General features: G+C 32.2%; 2 protein-coding genes across 5 annotated transcripts in view; one reads left to right on the forward strand and one right to left on the reverse strand.

The window, feature by feature from the left end:
- The window catches only part of LOC148607898 (chromatin remodeling protein domino-like), a 56,162-nt gene extending 55,525 nt beyond the window's left edge, over positions 1-637 (reverse strand). For 3 of the 4 annotated variants that reach the window (XM_088544243.1, XM_088544241.1, XM_088544240.1), the window contains exon 1: positions 399-637. The gene's annotated coding sequence lies outside the window, so the exon portion shown is untranslated. The remainder of the gene's footprint in view (positions 1-398) is intronic. The other variant, XM_088544245.1, reaches the window with a different exon arrangement.
- Positions 638-668: 31 nt separating this feature from the next.
- LOC148607900 (nucleolar complex protein 4 homolog) lies at positions 669-17,236 on the forward strand. The gene is made up of 14 exons (XM_088544247.1): positions 669-841; positions 4,728-4,833; positions 6,293-6,393; positions 6,728-6,832; positions 7,895-8,035; positions 8,727-8,832; positions 9,637-9,722; positions 10,115-10,226; positions 11,985-12,045; positions 12,804-12,914; positions 13,606-13,769; positions 15,377-15,459; positions 16,098-16,211; positions 17,098-17,236. The coding sequence occupies exons 1-14, from the start codon at positions 686-688 to the stop codon at positions 17,212-17,214; spliced, it is 1,563 nt and encodes a 520-aa protein (XP_088400373.1). The 5' UTR covers positions 669-685; the 3' UTR covers positions 17,215-17,236.
- Positions 17,237-17,487: the final 251 nt, after the last annotated feature.

Here is a 17,487-nt window from a genome sequence, read left to right on the forward strand (position 1 = left end):
AATGTTATCTTTCTGGATCGCACGACCTTTTTCACATATAAGCCAATGTCATTAGTAAAATATTACATTTTGTCAGCTTTATTTATGTTATACATTCAATCATTGACATTGGTAATCCAGCCACATGGTATTGAAAAGCCAGGGGTCGAGAACAGTGCATACTGCTTTGAAAACACGCATAAATGAAACATACTGTATCTTGACATCACATTTGAATCCTATTAACGCGATAGAAAAGTTTACGCAAACGACGACAACTTGACAAAATAACATTTAACTATAGCTCTTAAATCAGTCAAGAAACGACCGTGGCCGCTAACAAGAATGGCGCGCATGCGGTATCCAGTCAGATCCTTCCCATGAGTCATGGTGGAATGGGCTCCATTTTTCATTCTTACCTAAATTTGAGTTACAGTTTTCTAGACAAAAATCCTCCCATCTCAGGTCAAAAACCCTCAATCCAACCTTATCAGCTACTTATCTGTCCATTTTGACACAACAATTACTTCGCCTCGAATTCAATATGCATATTTTTCAATGCAAAAAAATTGTTCTTTGCGTCGAATCATCCGGCCATTCTTGAAGTTGGGCGAGAAATTGAACGTCTGCGCATGCGTTTGACGTCAATCTATCTATCACATGATTTGCCGACAAAGAAAATATGGGTAAAATACGATATGTGCCGATGAAACCATTCGGATGGCTAATTGCAACAACAATGGCCGAAAAACAACACGTGAAAACCTCTGAAAAAATAAACAGGGTGAAAACACTGTCAACCAGCTGTTGTACAAGCGTAAAAAACTGCAACAACATCCTTGACATTCTAACACTATCAGAGGTTCTGTTTTAAATAGAAATTTTTTTCTTCAAAAGTAGATCTGCAGTCTTCTGACTGTAGACTGTAGTGTAATTGAAACCATGAAACTTCACTACTGTCAGTACTGATTTGTACTGTTGGACGAAATTTACTTGATGAATGTCGGTTAGAAATATGGGTTTATTTGCCCCATACACTCATTTTGATAATACCATAAAGGCATTAGTGTGAGCGAAGCAGAATGTTCAAAACTCCCTTTCATTTTTAATATAAACAAAGGAGACTTTCATATCATTTATTTTGGGGCCTTTTTCGCAATTTGAAATTATTTATTTGATCTTGCATCAAAAATAGACAGTTGGTGATTTTCTTGGCATCTAGGTCTTGTACATTAAATTTGATAGAAAGTCTGTCAGCAATGGATATATTCTCTTCAATTAAACAATTGTGTTGACACCTGGTCAGAGTTAATTGACCATAACCAATTTGAAGTCAATCAAACCAAGTGACCATGAGTCACAATATCCTCATGGGAGGTACCAATCAGATGTAAATATATTATTGACCCAATCAAAACTTTCATCATCTGGTCAAAGGAAAACATAATCATGGTCATGTGCATGTGGCTACATACAATATTCACGCCCCGTGCTAAGCTTGTCGTATAAGGTGACTAAATAGTGCTCAGAAACCTAGCTGGGGGCTAGGCGCTCTGCCCACAGAGCAACTGGGATGTGTGCCCCAGGTGGTGGAATGGGGTACCCCTTGCGTGTTACATGCTGGGGTTGTCAGGCTATAATAAGGAAAACCTGACCGCAAACCATAGTGGTGCACCGTGTTGGGAAAGATGCCACGTTAAAGAACCCTGCTGTGGTATTCGGTAGGAGTAGGAACCTTTGCGCTCCGCCACAGGAGGCTTAATTGCCCGACCTTACCCATCCCCCCTTTTTCCAGTGGCAATCAAAATTTGTCGACCCTATTATCCTTGTGTCCCATCCTTTTTTTTTTTCATTTCATGTTCATTTTATCATCCATTTCATGTTCATCGTCTGAATATAGCTGAAATATTGCTGCTCAGACGTTAAACCCCGACAAACAAAACAAACGAACAATATTCACAGCCCTGTTAAACCATTTGATACATTCAGAAACTGATTTACATGTACCTTATAACAGAAGAAATTAAATCCAATTAATAATGAGTATCCCATCATGAAGTGTCTAAAACACCTCGAAATACAAGAATTGTACACTTTTGCCATGTGTAAAAAAATGACTGGCATTTTTCACCGTTTTCGGATCCATGATCAAGTGATATAATTTCTTGCAAATTACCATCAATTGTTTCCCTTTTTAATTATCTCTTGTTCTCTTATACTTCTGCTCAATATTTGAATATTATGACATAATGCCTTTAATGTTTCCTTAATTTGACTTTGAAATCCCCTTTCTATTTGTTTACCGATTTTCCTGGGAGTTCAATGGCAGCTTTCTGATATCTTATTGAAAAACAAGTTCCTACCTACTTGCCTGTATCGAAATAGAAGATTTAGCTGCATTCGGAAATAAATCCTGTCTTGCTTGAATTTTTGGCACCAATGGTAAAAACAGTTCCTTCAGTTCCAATATTTTACATTAAATGGTTTAACAACCACATTTGAATTAAGACTGATTTTGAATGCATTTCTGCTCAATCTTTCATGGATGACATAGTTAGATTTAGTGGTAATGCATCTTACCCTTCATTTGATTAGTCTAGAGTTTAAAATCAAAACAAAATCTACTGTGAATTTGATGTAATATTACATGTAGATTTGTCATTGGATCACTAAAGAGTGAAAATGAAAACCTGAAAAGTCAACATGTTGTTAAATCAGGGACTAGATGAACAAAGTGATATAAAGTCCTTGATATTGAAATAAATCACCTGTTTGTGGAGTAGTACTTTATTATTTTTTATGTAAAAATTGACTAATGGTTTTAAATCATGTCTAAAACTAGAGCTAAAAATCTTGCTTTATACTTGCATAAAGAGTGAATTTTGGGTACATGTATGTCATGAATGAAGGGGTTATTTTGATTAATTGACAAAGATAACTCATCAGTGGACTTAATACTGTCATATTTAAAAAAAAAAAAAGAAAAAGAAAAATTTTTTTGGCTCCCATTTTGCCTTTAATTTCTGAAAATAAGCAAAAAAACTTGGCAGCTGGCGATTTTTCTGGTGACAGAATTTTGTAAGCCAGAGCAGCCCCTGAAAAGTTTATTTGTTTTGGTACTTGGCAATTGGTGGATGGCTTTACCATTGGTAATCGTACCACATTTCCTATTTTTATATTTTCATTTTGGATGTCATTAACCATTTTAGGATATTCCATCTGTAGTTGCTGGCAAAGGACATTCCAAAATTTGTAATATCATAGGTCAAATAATACCAGAGTTTGGCACAGAATGCAGGTTTTAATATGATGAAGGTGAAACCTTGAACTCTCCTGAAAAAAAAAACAAACTGATACTTGTATGAATTCAAACACCTAAGTCTTTTGTAAATTGGTCAAATGTGTCATGATATATGGTTTTAGCTCACTTGGCCTCTGTTATTTTCATTGTCTGTTGTCATTAACAATTATTCAAACTTTTTCTCCTCAGAAACTACTGAATGGATTTGGATCAAACTTAATATAATTGTTCCTTATAGTATCCTGCACAAAATGAATATTTGGATTTTTGATCTGTTAAAAAACATGGCTGCCGTTACTAAAAATAGTACATAGGGGTCGGACAGCAGTTTTTTGCATATATATCCAAAACATTAGGTTTTGCCATATTCTGACAGGGTAAAAGTGTTCACCATGATGATATCTATCTGTGATGTAATTTTGGTGAAAATGTGTTTGCCCATGTTGGAGTCAATGTCCTTTTTGGAAGTTTTTTTACTGTTTTTAATGTTATTACTTTCAAAAATCTTCTCCTCAGAAAACTACTTTACAGAATTCAATAAAAGTTGGGATTTCTGTTTTTTAGGGTATCCTGCACAAAATGATATTTGAATTTTTGATTGATTGAAAAACATGGCTGCTGTTACTAAAAATAGAACAAAGAGGTCGAAATACAGTTTTTTTTTGCAAATAATTCAAAAACTGTTGAATTTAGCAAAATTCTGATGGAGAGTAATATTGTTCACCATCAGAAGATGAACCTTTGCCAAAATTTTCGAAATGATTGTTGCCTGTTGTAGGATTTATGGCCCCTGAAACAATTTTTTTGTCGTTTTAATTTGTACAGCTCTCTGAAATAAATTTGATAAAAGTTTTTTTAGGGTTTCATCCACAAACTGATCATTTAAAAGTTTTTATCAGTCAAAAATCATGGCCGTCTTTACTAAAAATAGAACATAAGGGTCAAGATGCATTTTTTTGCTATTTTTCCCTCAGCTATAGAAGAATGATGAAAATGAAAAGAACCAGATACCTGTCTGATTTATAGAGAAATCTCGGGTACATGTTTGTCATCAAGTTAATTCTTCAAGGGTTTTGTGGCTTGAGTATTTATATTTTGGTTATTCATGATAACTAATTGATTACCCTATTTAGTGTATTCAATTTCTCCATGATTAATTGTTATTTTCTACATTGAAAATTAGATTTTTAATTTTTGGATTGCAGTTGATATCCTTGTTGTGACATTTTGGGGAGAAATTTTCAGAATTTATTTCACATGAAAATGATCAATATTTATTATACAAGGAAAATTAAAATATACAACTGCTATCTCTATAGTAATTGCAGATAAAACTCTAACTGACGTAGATATGGTTTTACCCTTGATTCCAAGTAAGTGATACAGATTCTGATGAGAAACTTATTACTTTACAGTTTTCCATATGTGTTTTTTTTTTTTATTTTAGACAGAAGAGAAGTCCCTTCTTATTGCGTGTACTAAAGCCTTTCACAAGATTTTTGTTCAGTATATTGGGAATGGTGACCTGTACACTAAACACATAGCAGATGAAGGTTTGTATTAATAATTTTCCATGTTAATAAAAACAAATTTCACTTGGTTTGAAAATTGTTTCTGAATCTTTACAGAATAGAATACTTATTTTTAAGTTACTTTTTATACCAACGTACTCAAAGACCCACTGAAATTTTGGGGGTATATAGTGATAGGTGTGTCTGTCCTCCTGGTCTGGATTTCACAAAAAGTCGTTATTGTAAAGTTGATCGTAAGTAATGACGTCATAAACTAAAATAGTATTGTGATGTCATGATTTACGATCAATTTCACACTTTCGACTTTTTGTGAAACCGACGCCTGTCCTTTATCCTAACACCACTGAGTGGTATTTAATTAAACTTTAACAGAGTCTTTAGTACATATTCTCTTCTGCCTGCTCTTATGCGATAATCAACATTGAAAATCCAATAGATTCTATTGTATTTGATTGTCATTTCCAGAGTTATCTCCCTTAATTTTGAAATCTACAGTGCATTCTATATAAATTTTATCTCATAAGAGCACGGGTTATATGAAAAACCAAATGTTACTTTTTGTTTACTATGGCAATTCAAACAAAATATCAAAAATAAAAATATGTAGGCTTTTAACCCATGAATCACATTTTGCCTGATTCTTAGCTGGAGTGCTTTAGTACATATTCTCTTCTGTCTTTTTCACTTTTCTTGGTTTTGTTCACAGGAAGAAGTTACTTCTACATATCATTTTGAAATGTGATGAGGCAGTGAAAGTGTCAAGAATGGTCCTTCCTAACTCCAAACTTTAAAATACATAGAATGTCCCTTTTTCAAAACACTTTTCAAAATGCCTGATGCTTGTGTATGTCAATATGGTGAAGAGCTAGAACTAGTTCAGTATGATATTGAACTACAGATGAGTTTATTCACCTAAATTAATAGTGATGTTGCCGACAGATCCATTCGGAGATTGATAGACCTGTGCGATTCATCACTACATTGAATCTGTATTATTATTCTATTTCCTTGATCACTGTGAATAAGCAGATTTTATTTCATAATTTTAAACAACTAAATCATGTATATTTTTCTGTTTTAAGAATATGTTCAAAGAATCGGCTCCACAAAATAAATATGCTCTGCTAACAATTCCTTTGAAATATACCAGACAGTTTCAGTTGATTTTATTGGCATTTTCTGATGTACATGTATTCTTATTTAATTATTTTTTCATTCTTAGATATTTATTAAATTCTTCATTTTAAAACCGAGACTGTAAAAATATTAAATTTCACAGTTGCTAATTTTTGTGGATTTGGTCAAGTTAACATTTTCATGGATTTAAAATATGATAAGCCTTATATAATGTTAAAAATCAATTCGGTACTGTTTTTCACGCTATTATGTTCACCACGAAAATAGCAAAAAGTAGTACTGCGAAAATTAATATTTTTACAGAATTGATTATACCTCAGTAATTTGTAAAATTCATTTTCAGAATCTAAAGAGGGCAAATATAAGTTGTGGCTAAATGAGCGGTACATTGATGTCTGTCAGAAATTAGTAGATTTACTTTCATCAAGTCACAGTCAAGTCAAAGTAAGGCTCTGTAGGATTTGTAGCATAGCCAAATAAGAAAGACTTTGTTAAAATTTTGTCACTGCGAAAGTATTGAAGGTGGTGTGAAATAAGTAACCACAGCCAAATCAAGGTAAATGGCCATAAAAACTGCTGTTATTTGAAAGATTTTTTTACCTACAAAAGTAATTGGATATCTTAAGATGACCATTAGAAACAAGAAATAATTTTACACATTGATTACTGAATATAAGCAAATGAACCAGGAAAGTTTTGCCAAGCAATGGGCATTAATAAATAAAGGGGAGAAAAATGACTACAAATATAATTTGATTTATGATTTACAACTTTGTAGGAGCTTGCTCTGAGTACACTGATGAAATTGATAAGTACAGAGTCACACAGTCCTGTCACTGACATCAAACCCAAGCAGTCTTACTTTCCTCTCAAGAGATTTGAGGTTTGTTTTTATAGTACCAGTAGTTTGGCTCATACTCTGTTCATAGTTAGGGGTGGCATTAGTTGGTAATAGCATGTCAATTTCTCAATTTAAAGCATTTGTAATGTAATTTTGCAAGAAAGTTATTAACTTTGTTAGTCTGGTATCTCTTAATTAATAATAATGTATGTTATTACATAAGTCCAGATTGAGGACCTGGGATTTCTTACCTGAGTGTTGAGAAAGTTTATCTTTTGCATGGATAAAGTGCAGTGGAAAGAGTGAAAATATCACGAATTTCTCCCACATGGGTAAGAAATCTCAGAGTTTCATTGAAGACGAGTGTAAGAACCTATTTCTTTTGTTAAAAACTGCATTTTATAGCCATGTCTATTTATAGTCATGGAGAATACCTCCATTATTTCCCACTACTGTCGTGATATTACATCACAAACCCACAGTCACCTGTGGCATCACCAATTCCCTTGTTTTGCTTGGTTTACTGGTATACACTTAGTAAATTGAAGAGTGTGTGAATTTGTCTTTTACTGGACATTTTAATTCGAAAAGTATACTTTGTATTTCTCTACCATAAAATTTCCTCCTTAATCCATTAATCCATTGGGTATGGAGATTCATTTTTTCATAATTCTTTGACCATAAGCCTGTTATAAAACGGTTTTGTTCTATTAATACAAGATAAAAAATGTACTTGCTTAATTAAACATCCTTTAGTTCTTTAAAATTATGTGTTTCATCTGCTTGAAATGCAGAAAACTACAAAAGGTACTTTAATTCCAGTGTGCATGAAATTGGTTCAGAGACTACACGAATGAATCTCAAATTTTGTACTTTTCTCCTACTTGGTCAACTAACATAAATAAAAAATTCTGCCAGGCCGAATGCATTTTTACCAGACATGTCTTCGGTCCAATGGTATTTCATTTTCATTGATTTCAGATGTATATTTGCAATAGATGAAATTTTGACTTATCTTCAATTGTATAATTTTTAGCTGATTTGTATATTTGCTGGCTTTGCCTTTTAAATTCTTCATCATTTTACTCTAAAAAAATTCAATAGGTCATCTTGCAAGGTTTGGTTTCTGAAGACCACAGCCACAAAGATCTGATCAGTAGATTTCAGGAGTATTTAGAATATGATGATGTAAGATACAATGTATTGAAATATCTAGTGAAAGATTTTAAGCAGAGAAAAAATCAGGTGAGGATACAATATAATTCCTTTGATTAAAAGGAATGGAAACACTTAAGTTAATTGTGATAATATTGGAAACTTATTACACCTGTGTTATATAGTGGCTCATTACATTAGAAAAATATTGCCTAGTCAAACACAGTAATAAAAGCATCCCCAAAATTTGTCACAAGTGGATGTTCAGGCTACTGTTATAGTAAAACCTAAATATCCAGGATTTACATGTATAATTTACCGGGCTAGAAAAGTATTTACAAATTTTCCAATGTTAAGGGTTACAGGTCAGATTTCAGTGATTTTTTTTTTTATTAAAGGCATTGATTTTGTGATTTTGTGATAATCGCACCTTTTTAGAAAACCTTTTATTATTATTTTCTTTTTTTTAAAATTTATTGTGAACTAGATATTGTTATCTTCAATACTAAATTAACTCAACTTTCAAGTGTGATGAATACATGTAGGTTATACATGTACATGTTCATGTGTTGATTTGTAATATTAAAAGTGCTTTCCTTAAAACATGGTGTTTCTTTGGGTATCATATATACATGATTGTTGAGCAAGAAAATAATTGTTGTAAGTTTCTAAGGTGTAATAATTAAAGTTTAGGGTCAAAGTGCAGTGGGCAGAATGTGCCTTCATTAGCCTGTTTACCATATTTCTAAGACTTTTAAGGCATTAATATAATATTTTTCAGGATTCCAGTGAAGAGTATTTATGTAATGTGTTCAGTATGCTAGAGCACATGTCCTTTCCTCTGACGGATAATGAGGTTTTGTCTAACTTCCTGTCTAAAACACCAGGTAAAAGTCAGTATGCTGTGTATTTGTATAGAAAAGAAATACATTACAGAAAAAATAGACATCATATGCAAATGTAACAAGATTTTATCAATGACTCTTAATTCAGATTTGTCTTACGTGTTGATGACCTTGCCTGTTGAAGCTAGTACAGTCATATCTGCTAATAAGGTCACATCTATTTCACAAAAGCTAGAGTGAACTTAGTTTTCACTCTTTTTAATGCTGTCTTTGTATATGGACTTGTTTAAGAGTCACCTATTTAGAAAAGGTGTTTTATATTTAGTTAACTGTATGCTTGAATTTATATACCATATCTATTATTTAGTGTATACCATGACCAAATCAGTACATGTGCATTCTCTTTAATTTTAGTATTATTCAATTTTTGATTGAAACAATTTAAGACACTACTTATAGGCGTCAGGGGTATTACATTTTCAGTGTGTTCATTTCCCACAATTTTTTTCACCTTTTACTTTACAATGTTCATGAAACCAATTTGAAATTGGTATGCGGCTTCAGCATAATAGATTTTACATGTAAGACTTTTGGCTTGGCTTAATTGCTATACACCTTGGTTGTGATTTTACAGTATTGTTATTAACTTTGCAACCTTGCATTGATATATAACTTTGCAACCTTGCATTGATATATAACTTTGTAATCTTGCATTAACATATAACTTTGCAACCTTGCATGGGAACACTTTGATTTATTAATTATTTACTTCTCATTTTGTTTATGTCAAAATTGTGTCTATGTGGTAAGTACATGTATACATTTCTTTTTATTGTCATTTTCTAGATGATATTGAGTCATTAAAAATGAGCAGTCTCAAAGAACACAAGAAGCTATTTCAGTCTGTATGGGTACAGTTTTTACAATTAAAGGTAGGCCTTGTCAGGTTAAGGGATTTGATTACAGTCCATGAATTTGTACGATGATAAAATTGATACCAACAAAAATACATGTTCTGTTTTTCACATGTACACATTTCTTTTCTGACTTCATTCCTCAGTAATCATAAGGTATCATGTTGATCGACACAATACTGCTGACTTAATCATATTGTTGACAAAAATATTGTTCACATGACTGTTTGAGCTTCTAATGTAGAATTAAAAAATATCATTAAAGAACAAAATTTGTGTATCACATAGAGTTGAAAGTGCAATTGATAGCTAAAAAGTTGCACTACAAAGTATTTAAAATTGAATATTATGATGACAAGGTACTTAACTTGACTACTGTATTCTATGTGTGTTTATCAATGTATTTACAGCTCACCACAAATTTATATCGTAGCGTATTAGTAATCCTACACGAAAAAGTTATGCCATTTATGACTAATCCTCTGATGTTGGCAGATTTCTTGACAGACTCTTACAATATAGGTAGGTTGTACTTCTATACTTGTTTGTTCAGTGCTCTTGGCCCTGGTCACCTAAACAACATTAGAAAACAACAGTTAATCTTTTATACTGATTTGTTAAATACTCTTGGCCCTGGTCACCTAAACAACATTAGAAAACAACAGTTAATCTGTTATACTGATTTGTTAAATACTCTTGGCCCTGGTCACCTAAACAACATTAGAAAACAACAGTTAATCTTTTATACTGATTTGTTAAATGCTGTTGGCCCTGGTCACCTAAACAACATAAGAAAACAACAGTTAATCTTTTATACTGATTTGTTAAATGCTCTTGGCCCTGGTCACCTAAACAACATTAGAAAACAACAGTTAATCTTTTATACTGATTTGTTAAATGCTCTTGGCCCTGGTCACCTAAACAACATTAAAAAACAACAGTTAATCTTTTATACTGATTTGTTAAATGCTCTTGGCCCTGGTCACCTAAACAACATAAAAAAACAACAGTTAATCTGTTATACTGATTTGTTAAATACTCTTGGCCCTGGTCACCTAAACAACATTAAAAAACAACAGTTAATCTGTTATACTGATTTGTTAAATGCTCTTGGCCCTGGTCACCTAAACAACATTAGAAAACAACAGTTAATCTTTTATACTGATTTGTTAAATACTCTTGGCCCTGGTCACCTAAACAACATTAAAAAACAACAGTTAATCTTTTATACTGATTTGTTAAATGCTCTTGGCCCTGGTCATCTAATTCAAGAATCCACGAACTTGTGATTCTACCCTTATCCACGAAAATTGGTATCCAAGAATTAAAGTACATTCACAGTACATGTATAGGAGTTGTCCTATTTTAAAATGACAGTTTCAATTGGCTTTGGTTTCTATCTTGTGTAATTGAATATATGTAGGACCAATTTAAATTTCTAGGTTGTCCTCCCTAAAATGAGGTAGGCACAGGACTGCCGTACCACTATAAGTGTTGAACCCTGCCAGTAGGTAGGAAGAAAGTTTCAAATCATGAGATTAAGATGGAGTTATTCAACAGCTCCTTACCAGAATCATTGCTCTAAAGACCAAAATGAAAGTTTTGGCTGATAAAAACATAGAAAGATGGCGGGGATTAGATTGATTGACAGATTTCTTGAAGATTCAACAGGCTAGCTGAATATATGAGACTCTAATTGAAAGAGATAAAACAACAGAGTAGTTTTAAGCATTAAGTGCCAATAGTAGAAGCTGTTACACCCTCTTCTTAGGATACTGTGTGTTATACATGTATATGCATTTACAAAACACAGCACAGATTGTTCAAATTGATTGTATTTATCTGATGAAGTACCAATCAGTTACGTTGTTCTTCAAGGATCCATTCTTGGGCCTTTAATATTCATTGCTTATCTAAATGACATTTCACTATATCTTTAAAACTGTAACTGTGATCTTTTTGCTGATGACTCAGCTATTCATTGTTCTGGTAAAATTATTATATTACCGGGTATATTGAATAAATTTGCACATGGAAATTTGTAAAACAATATTTCCTGTCTGGTGGGTGATGTAACACAGATTCAGTGATATATCCAAATGAGGGTGATACTACTAGATGATCTACCTGGAGTTCATCATTTATCCAACTATTCTGTAAGGAGTGGATCAAGTGAAAATAGACCAAAGTAATACATGCTGGTTCTCCAATACACATTCTAGATTTTTGTATGAAGCACCATATAATATTATGCTTTGCTGAACTTATTTTTTTTTACAGGTGGAGCTATTAGTCTTTTGGCATTGAATGGTATATTTATTCTGGTTCATAAATTTAATCTGTAAGTACATGTGTATGTTGTGTTCACACAAAGGGAAAGGTTAAATAAGTCAATATTGATTCATTGTTTTGAGATGAATTTGATAAATATTTGTACACATACTTATTACAAAATGACACTTCTTGGCTGTTTTTAAACTTGGAGGTGGAGGTAAAAATACATGGGCTTTGACCAGTTTTTTTTACAGCTTGTCTACTGAATTTTGATGATTTAACCAAGAGGTGGAAGACTACAAATGAACATGTTATGAACATGTCAAAAAAGTTACACATTATCTTTTTATCTACAATCTTCTGTGGTTCCATACGAGATGGTTTGAGTGTACATTTGTACACATTAGTCTACAAAATTGATATTTTGTCATATGTGTCTTGATAGAAGACATTTTATGGTTCAAATAGTTGTCCATACATCCCAAGAAAATGGTGGTTTACTAATTTAATTATATTTTCATATTTAAGCTTTATTTTAGAGAGTAATTGAGATTTTAGGGGACCTTTGGCCACTTAAAATGAAAATGCTTTTACAAAGAATGTTAGGAATGGTAAGATCATGAAAATGGCCCATTCTCAAAATTCTATTCCCATCACTGTTTTAGACCACAATTTCAGTGGAATGAATGCATGTACTGCAAATAAAATTATGTTATCCAAGAAAGCTCAATTCTTTTTCAGTTTTAGAAATAAGTTTAAGTTATTATATGCTTGCTGTTTTGACTGTGTAGAAGTTTAGAGATTATGATAAATTTTATTTTCTAGGGATTATCCAGATTTTTTTAACAAGTTGTATGCGTTATTTGAACCAGGGGTGTTCCATGTGAAATACAGAGCTAGATTTTTCTTCTTAGCAGATCTTTTTCTTACATCAAGGTATGTTAGATAACAGTTATTTAACCAAACGTTCTCTGTATCAAAAGTTTCAATAATTAATATTTTGAAATAAATTCGATAATTTTACTCACAGTAATTCTTCATCCAAAAGGTCACAACATGAATATCAATCTGCCAATCACAAAATATAGAACTGATGTTAAAAATAGCAATAAATTTAGGACAAAATCTATATGATAAATTGGATAATCAATCGGTTATTGTGAATAACCAAAATATTATTACTGGTGCCAAGAATACTGAAAGATTTAACTCGTGCATTGAACAAGTTTTTAAAAAATTAGAAGACATTCCTTGTTATTTCACAAACAAGTAGATCTAAACTGTTTATACAATTTTTGTTTTTTGTTTTTTGTTTTTTTTTGGAGAAATTTTTGATACATAAATATGTTTTGTCTGCAGTACAAATCTAAACATACTTTGATTTATCAGTTAATTTTTTTTTCATATGCTGTTGGTGTAGAGGGAAGGAATCTTCCTGTGTTTTTCACTGTTTTAAAATTTTACGTATTTTTGTTGGTATCAATATTTGATGTTGGAGGAGAAACAACATTTTATTGGGTACTTGATATTGTGGTTCCACACTACCCACAAAAACACTTTAATTGGTAAATTTAACAAGTTATGATGAAACCACAGTACAAAATGTATTTTTGTCTTGCTATTTCAGTCATTTGCCAGCGTACTTGGTAGCTGCCTTTGCTAAGAAATTATCTAGATTATGTTTGACTGCACCAGCTCCTGGGCTTACTGTTGCCATACCATTTATATACAATCTGATTAACCGCCATCCTAACTGTAAAGTGTTGCTACACCGGGCGGATGGACCAAATGGTAATGTTCCTTTATATTGCAATTGTTTTATGTATGCAGTCAAAAGGAAATCAAGGCGATCATCATTTAAACCAAAATCAAAAGAATCAAAAGAATTTGATTCAAAGATAATGACTAGATATGGGAAATAGACACAACAAAGAACATGAAATAATCCCACCCCACCCCTCCAACTACAAAGAAACTATAGTAAATTAGCAACCCAGGCTCCACTCAAAACTGTATAGACGGTATATTTACTAGTGATCTACTGTCACTGATCGAATACTGTGTGATGTCACAAATGAAACACTGTTTTGACATTGTCAGAATATCACAGGCTTTGAATCAAAATCATTGTTTTTTTTTTCTTGCTGAAAACATACTTTTTTCAATTATTTGTTGCATTCTCAAGTCCAATGACTTGATTAAATTTAAGTTTTGATGTACATGTACACTTAGACTGGAACTGGTGAAAATACTAGACAACAGTCTACATTTTGCTATGGGTCTAAGATTCATACTTGTGTATTGTTTTATGTAGGGAAAACAGTGGTTTCATTGGAAAACAAAGTTCCATATACAGTGAAACTTCTCCAAACCAGACCCTCAGAAAACCAGTCTTCCCTTCAAACCAGCCATTTTCATCCTGGCTGATATACCTTAAAACCTGTGTGTTTTGTCTTCCATAGACCGGCCACCCCCTTAAACCGTACATCAACCAGTTTTTCACAGTTTTAGTTGCATATTTCAAATAAAAACAACCTCTTAATTCTGGCGGCCCGGTTATTCGCCTGTAATAAATGTGTCGACAAAACTGTAAATGATTATGTAATATTATGTAATTAATAATTCATTCTATGACTGGTGTGCATTTCATCAGTAGACTGTTGAGAATTGAAGGGGACAGTGGTTTAAACAACAAATTTAATCCAAACATTACATTTTGTCACTGGTTGCCTGTTAATTGGTGTGTAGACACATCAGGCAACTGGGGTCATTAAATAGGAAACAGGACGACACCATTTAATAGTAGTCTTTACGATCTTTTAACTGTCAATTAATGTGACCTGTACCCAAGCCAAAACAAAGTAAGGGTGAAATTATTAGACTTTGTTGATAGGTAATTTATGAAAACAATACAAATAATTAATTACCATCAATAGCCCTTTGATCTGTAATAAAACTATGAACATTATTTTGTCGACAGTACCGTTTTTAAAATCAAATCGGGTACAAATGATGCAAGCTTTGAAATGTAATAAAAAGCTGAAAGTTTTGAATTGGCATTAAACAGTCTCTACTGACAGGGTGTAGGGTTAAAGAATACGTCTTAGAATGCATTGCTATTTTTCACAAAACTGGCCATCCCTATAAATCGGCCATTTTTTCTTGTCCCAGTGGTGGCCGGTTTGGAGAAGTTTCACTGTAATTATTTTTACCATTATGACACATATTTTGGAATATTTTTGTTTGGTTCATTGACATTACTCTTTGAAGTCCAAATCAAAAGGGTTTCATGGACATTTATCTTGTAATTATCAATTTTCATACAGTTACCTATTATTCATCTATCTGTGGGCTATTGCCATTTCTGTTATATTAAGAGAAATTTATATGTATTTTAGAGCTTTCGGAAGACCCATATCTAGCAAATGAAACAGACCCTGCTAAATGTAAAGCACTGGAGAGTTCACTGTGGGAATTAAAGGTTAGTCTATGTTTATTTAGTCTATGTTAGTCTATGTCAGCATTTATTTCAAGATGAAACAGATGTTATTTTATGCTTCTATCTCTTAGCTTTCTTAAAAAAAATTGGCACAATTAAATAAAGAGTTTGTGAACAATCGTATCTTACCAATATGTGTTTGTAAATTTATATAAAATAACAATTTTATAGAGAATAATCTGTGATTGATTATTTCTTGTAGTTTATTTTCTCATGTGACTGTTTTGAAGTGACCCATATTTTACTCCTGGTGGTGACATATCACTGGCCACATTGATAAAACATGATCAGCTGTTTAATATAGGTTATTTCAAATCAAACATTTAATCAGAAAACAAATTGAAACATGAGAAAAAGAATCAAACACCAGCTATTCTCATCCAAGATTGGGAAATCTCATCCAAGATTGGGAAATATCATCCATGATTGGTAAATCTCATCCAAGATTGGGAAATCTCAGACACCTGTTGGTAAGATATAATAGTTCTTTAACTGAATGGAGACTCTTAGAGAACAGTTAAACCTTACCCTAGGATGCCTGAGATTTTCTTATCTTGCACTCTTACAGATGTTAGAGTATGTGTTGTGCATTATTTTATGTAATTTTTATATGATTCCAGACATTACAGAACCATTATAATCCTGATATAAGTAAAAGTGCTAACAAGATAGAATATCCACTGCAGGCATCAGAAATAGATCTGTCAGATCTTCTAGAGAATAATTACGACCAGGTAAGAACTATTGAGACTATTGTAAATGTATTAATTTTCGTGGTTGCTAATTTTGCTTTTTCTGTCAAGTGAACATATTAGCAGTTTCAAAAAGTGATTAGGGTTTTAATGTGTTAGTTGCATGTGTACTAATGTTTGTGCTTTTTTGTTCACTGCAAAAATAGCTTAAATGAGTACGCCCCAAAAATTAGTATTAGATTTTTCCAGTACTTTAATGGACTACCGGTACATGTCATATATCTGTTTTAAAGCATAGGGGAGTTAAGACATGATTTCTGTCAAAAATGATACATTTGTTTTTAGTAATCAATAAGACAGACACCCAGTTAACAACAATTATACTTTCATAGTCATAGTATGTGTAATGTATAGTGAAAGTGATATTGTGCATGTACCTCCATGTTCCATCTTAAATTAAGGGCTTTCTAATATGGAGACAAAGTCATGTAGACTGAAAAATGCAATCATTTACTTGGTAGTATTGCATAGAAAACATGTAAAAGATTATTAAAGTTCACTGGTTCCATTGGTGTTATTACTCAATTTAGATACATATAAATAGTTTATGAACTGTCATGCAATAGCAGGTTGTACAAGTTCTATTTATAATTATAAAATGTGTATTGAATCAATATTCCTACTATGACTTTTTGTGTCAACTTTATAATTACTTTTAATAACATGAAAAAGTAAATCCAACTCTGATAATGCCATGACAATAATATTTGTGACCTTTTTTCTTAGTTAACATATTAAAATACTAAGTTTGTCTAGTTTTTCCATATAAGATGTTAAATCATATAGTGCCTCAATTAAGGTTTTTTCAACATTTTCTTTTGTAGAAAAATGTTTTTATTTTACATACATTTATATCCTTTATTTACAGTTATTTGAAAAAGAGACACGGAAAAAGATAAAAATAGCACCAGTGACATTTATACCTCCAAAAGGACTTCTACAGACAAAAGATGATAAAATAGGACTATGTTGGGTCATGGAGTAATTAATAAAATGTAAAACTAGAATTATGTCAATTTATCTCCTGTGTATCTGACCTTGACCTTTTACTTCAAGGTCTACTTTATGCACTTGTTGAGGGAGAACTGTGTAGGTATTTTGTTTGTCTTCTGTCCTAGGTCATACAAACCTAAAAAGAGTAATCAAGGGAACCAAGGTTATAGCGGTAATCAAAAGAATGTAATCCAGGGACATGGAAAACAGACATACACAACAAAGAACATAAAGTAACTAAAATCATACATACAAAGTAACAAAA

This window comes from Perna viridis, chromosome 9 (assembly GCF_037379345.1).
Source record: "Perna viridis isolate PV_CMFRI_1.1 ecotype Kerala chromosome 9, ASM3737934v1, whole genome shotgun sequence".
NCBI classification, from domain to species: Eukaryota; Metazoa; Mollusca; class Bivalvia; order Mytilida; family Mytilidae; genus Perna; species Perna viridis.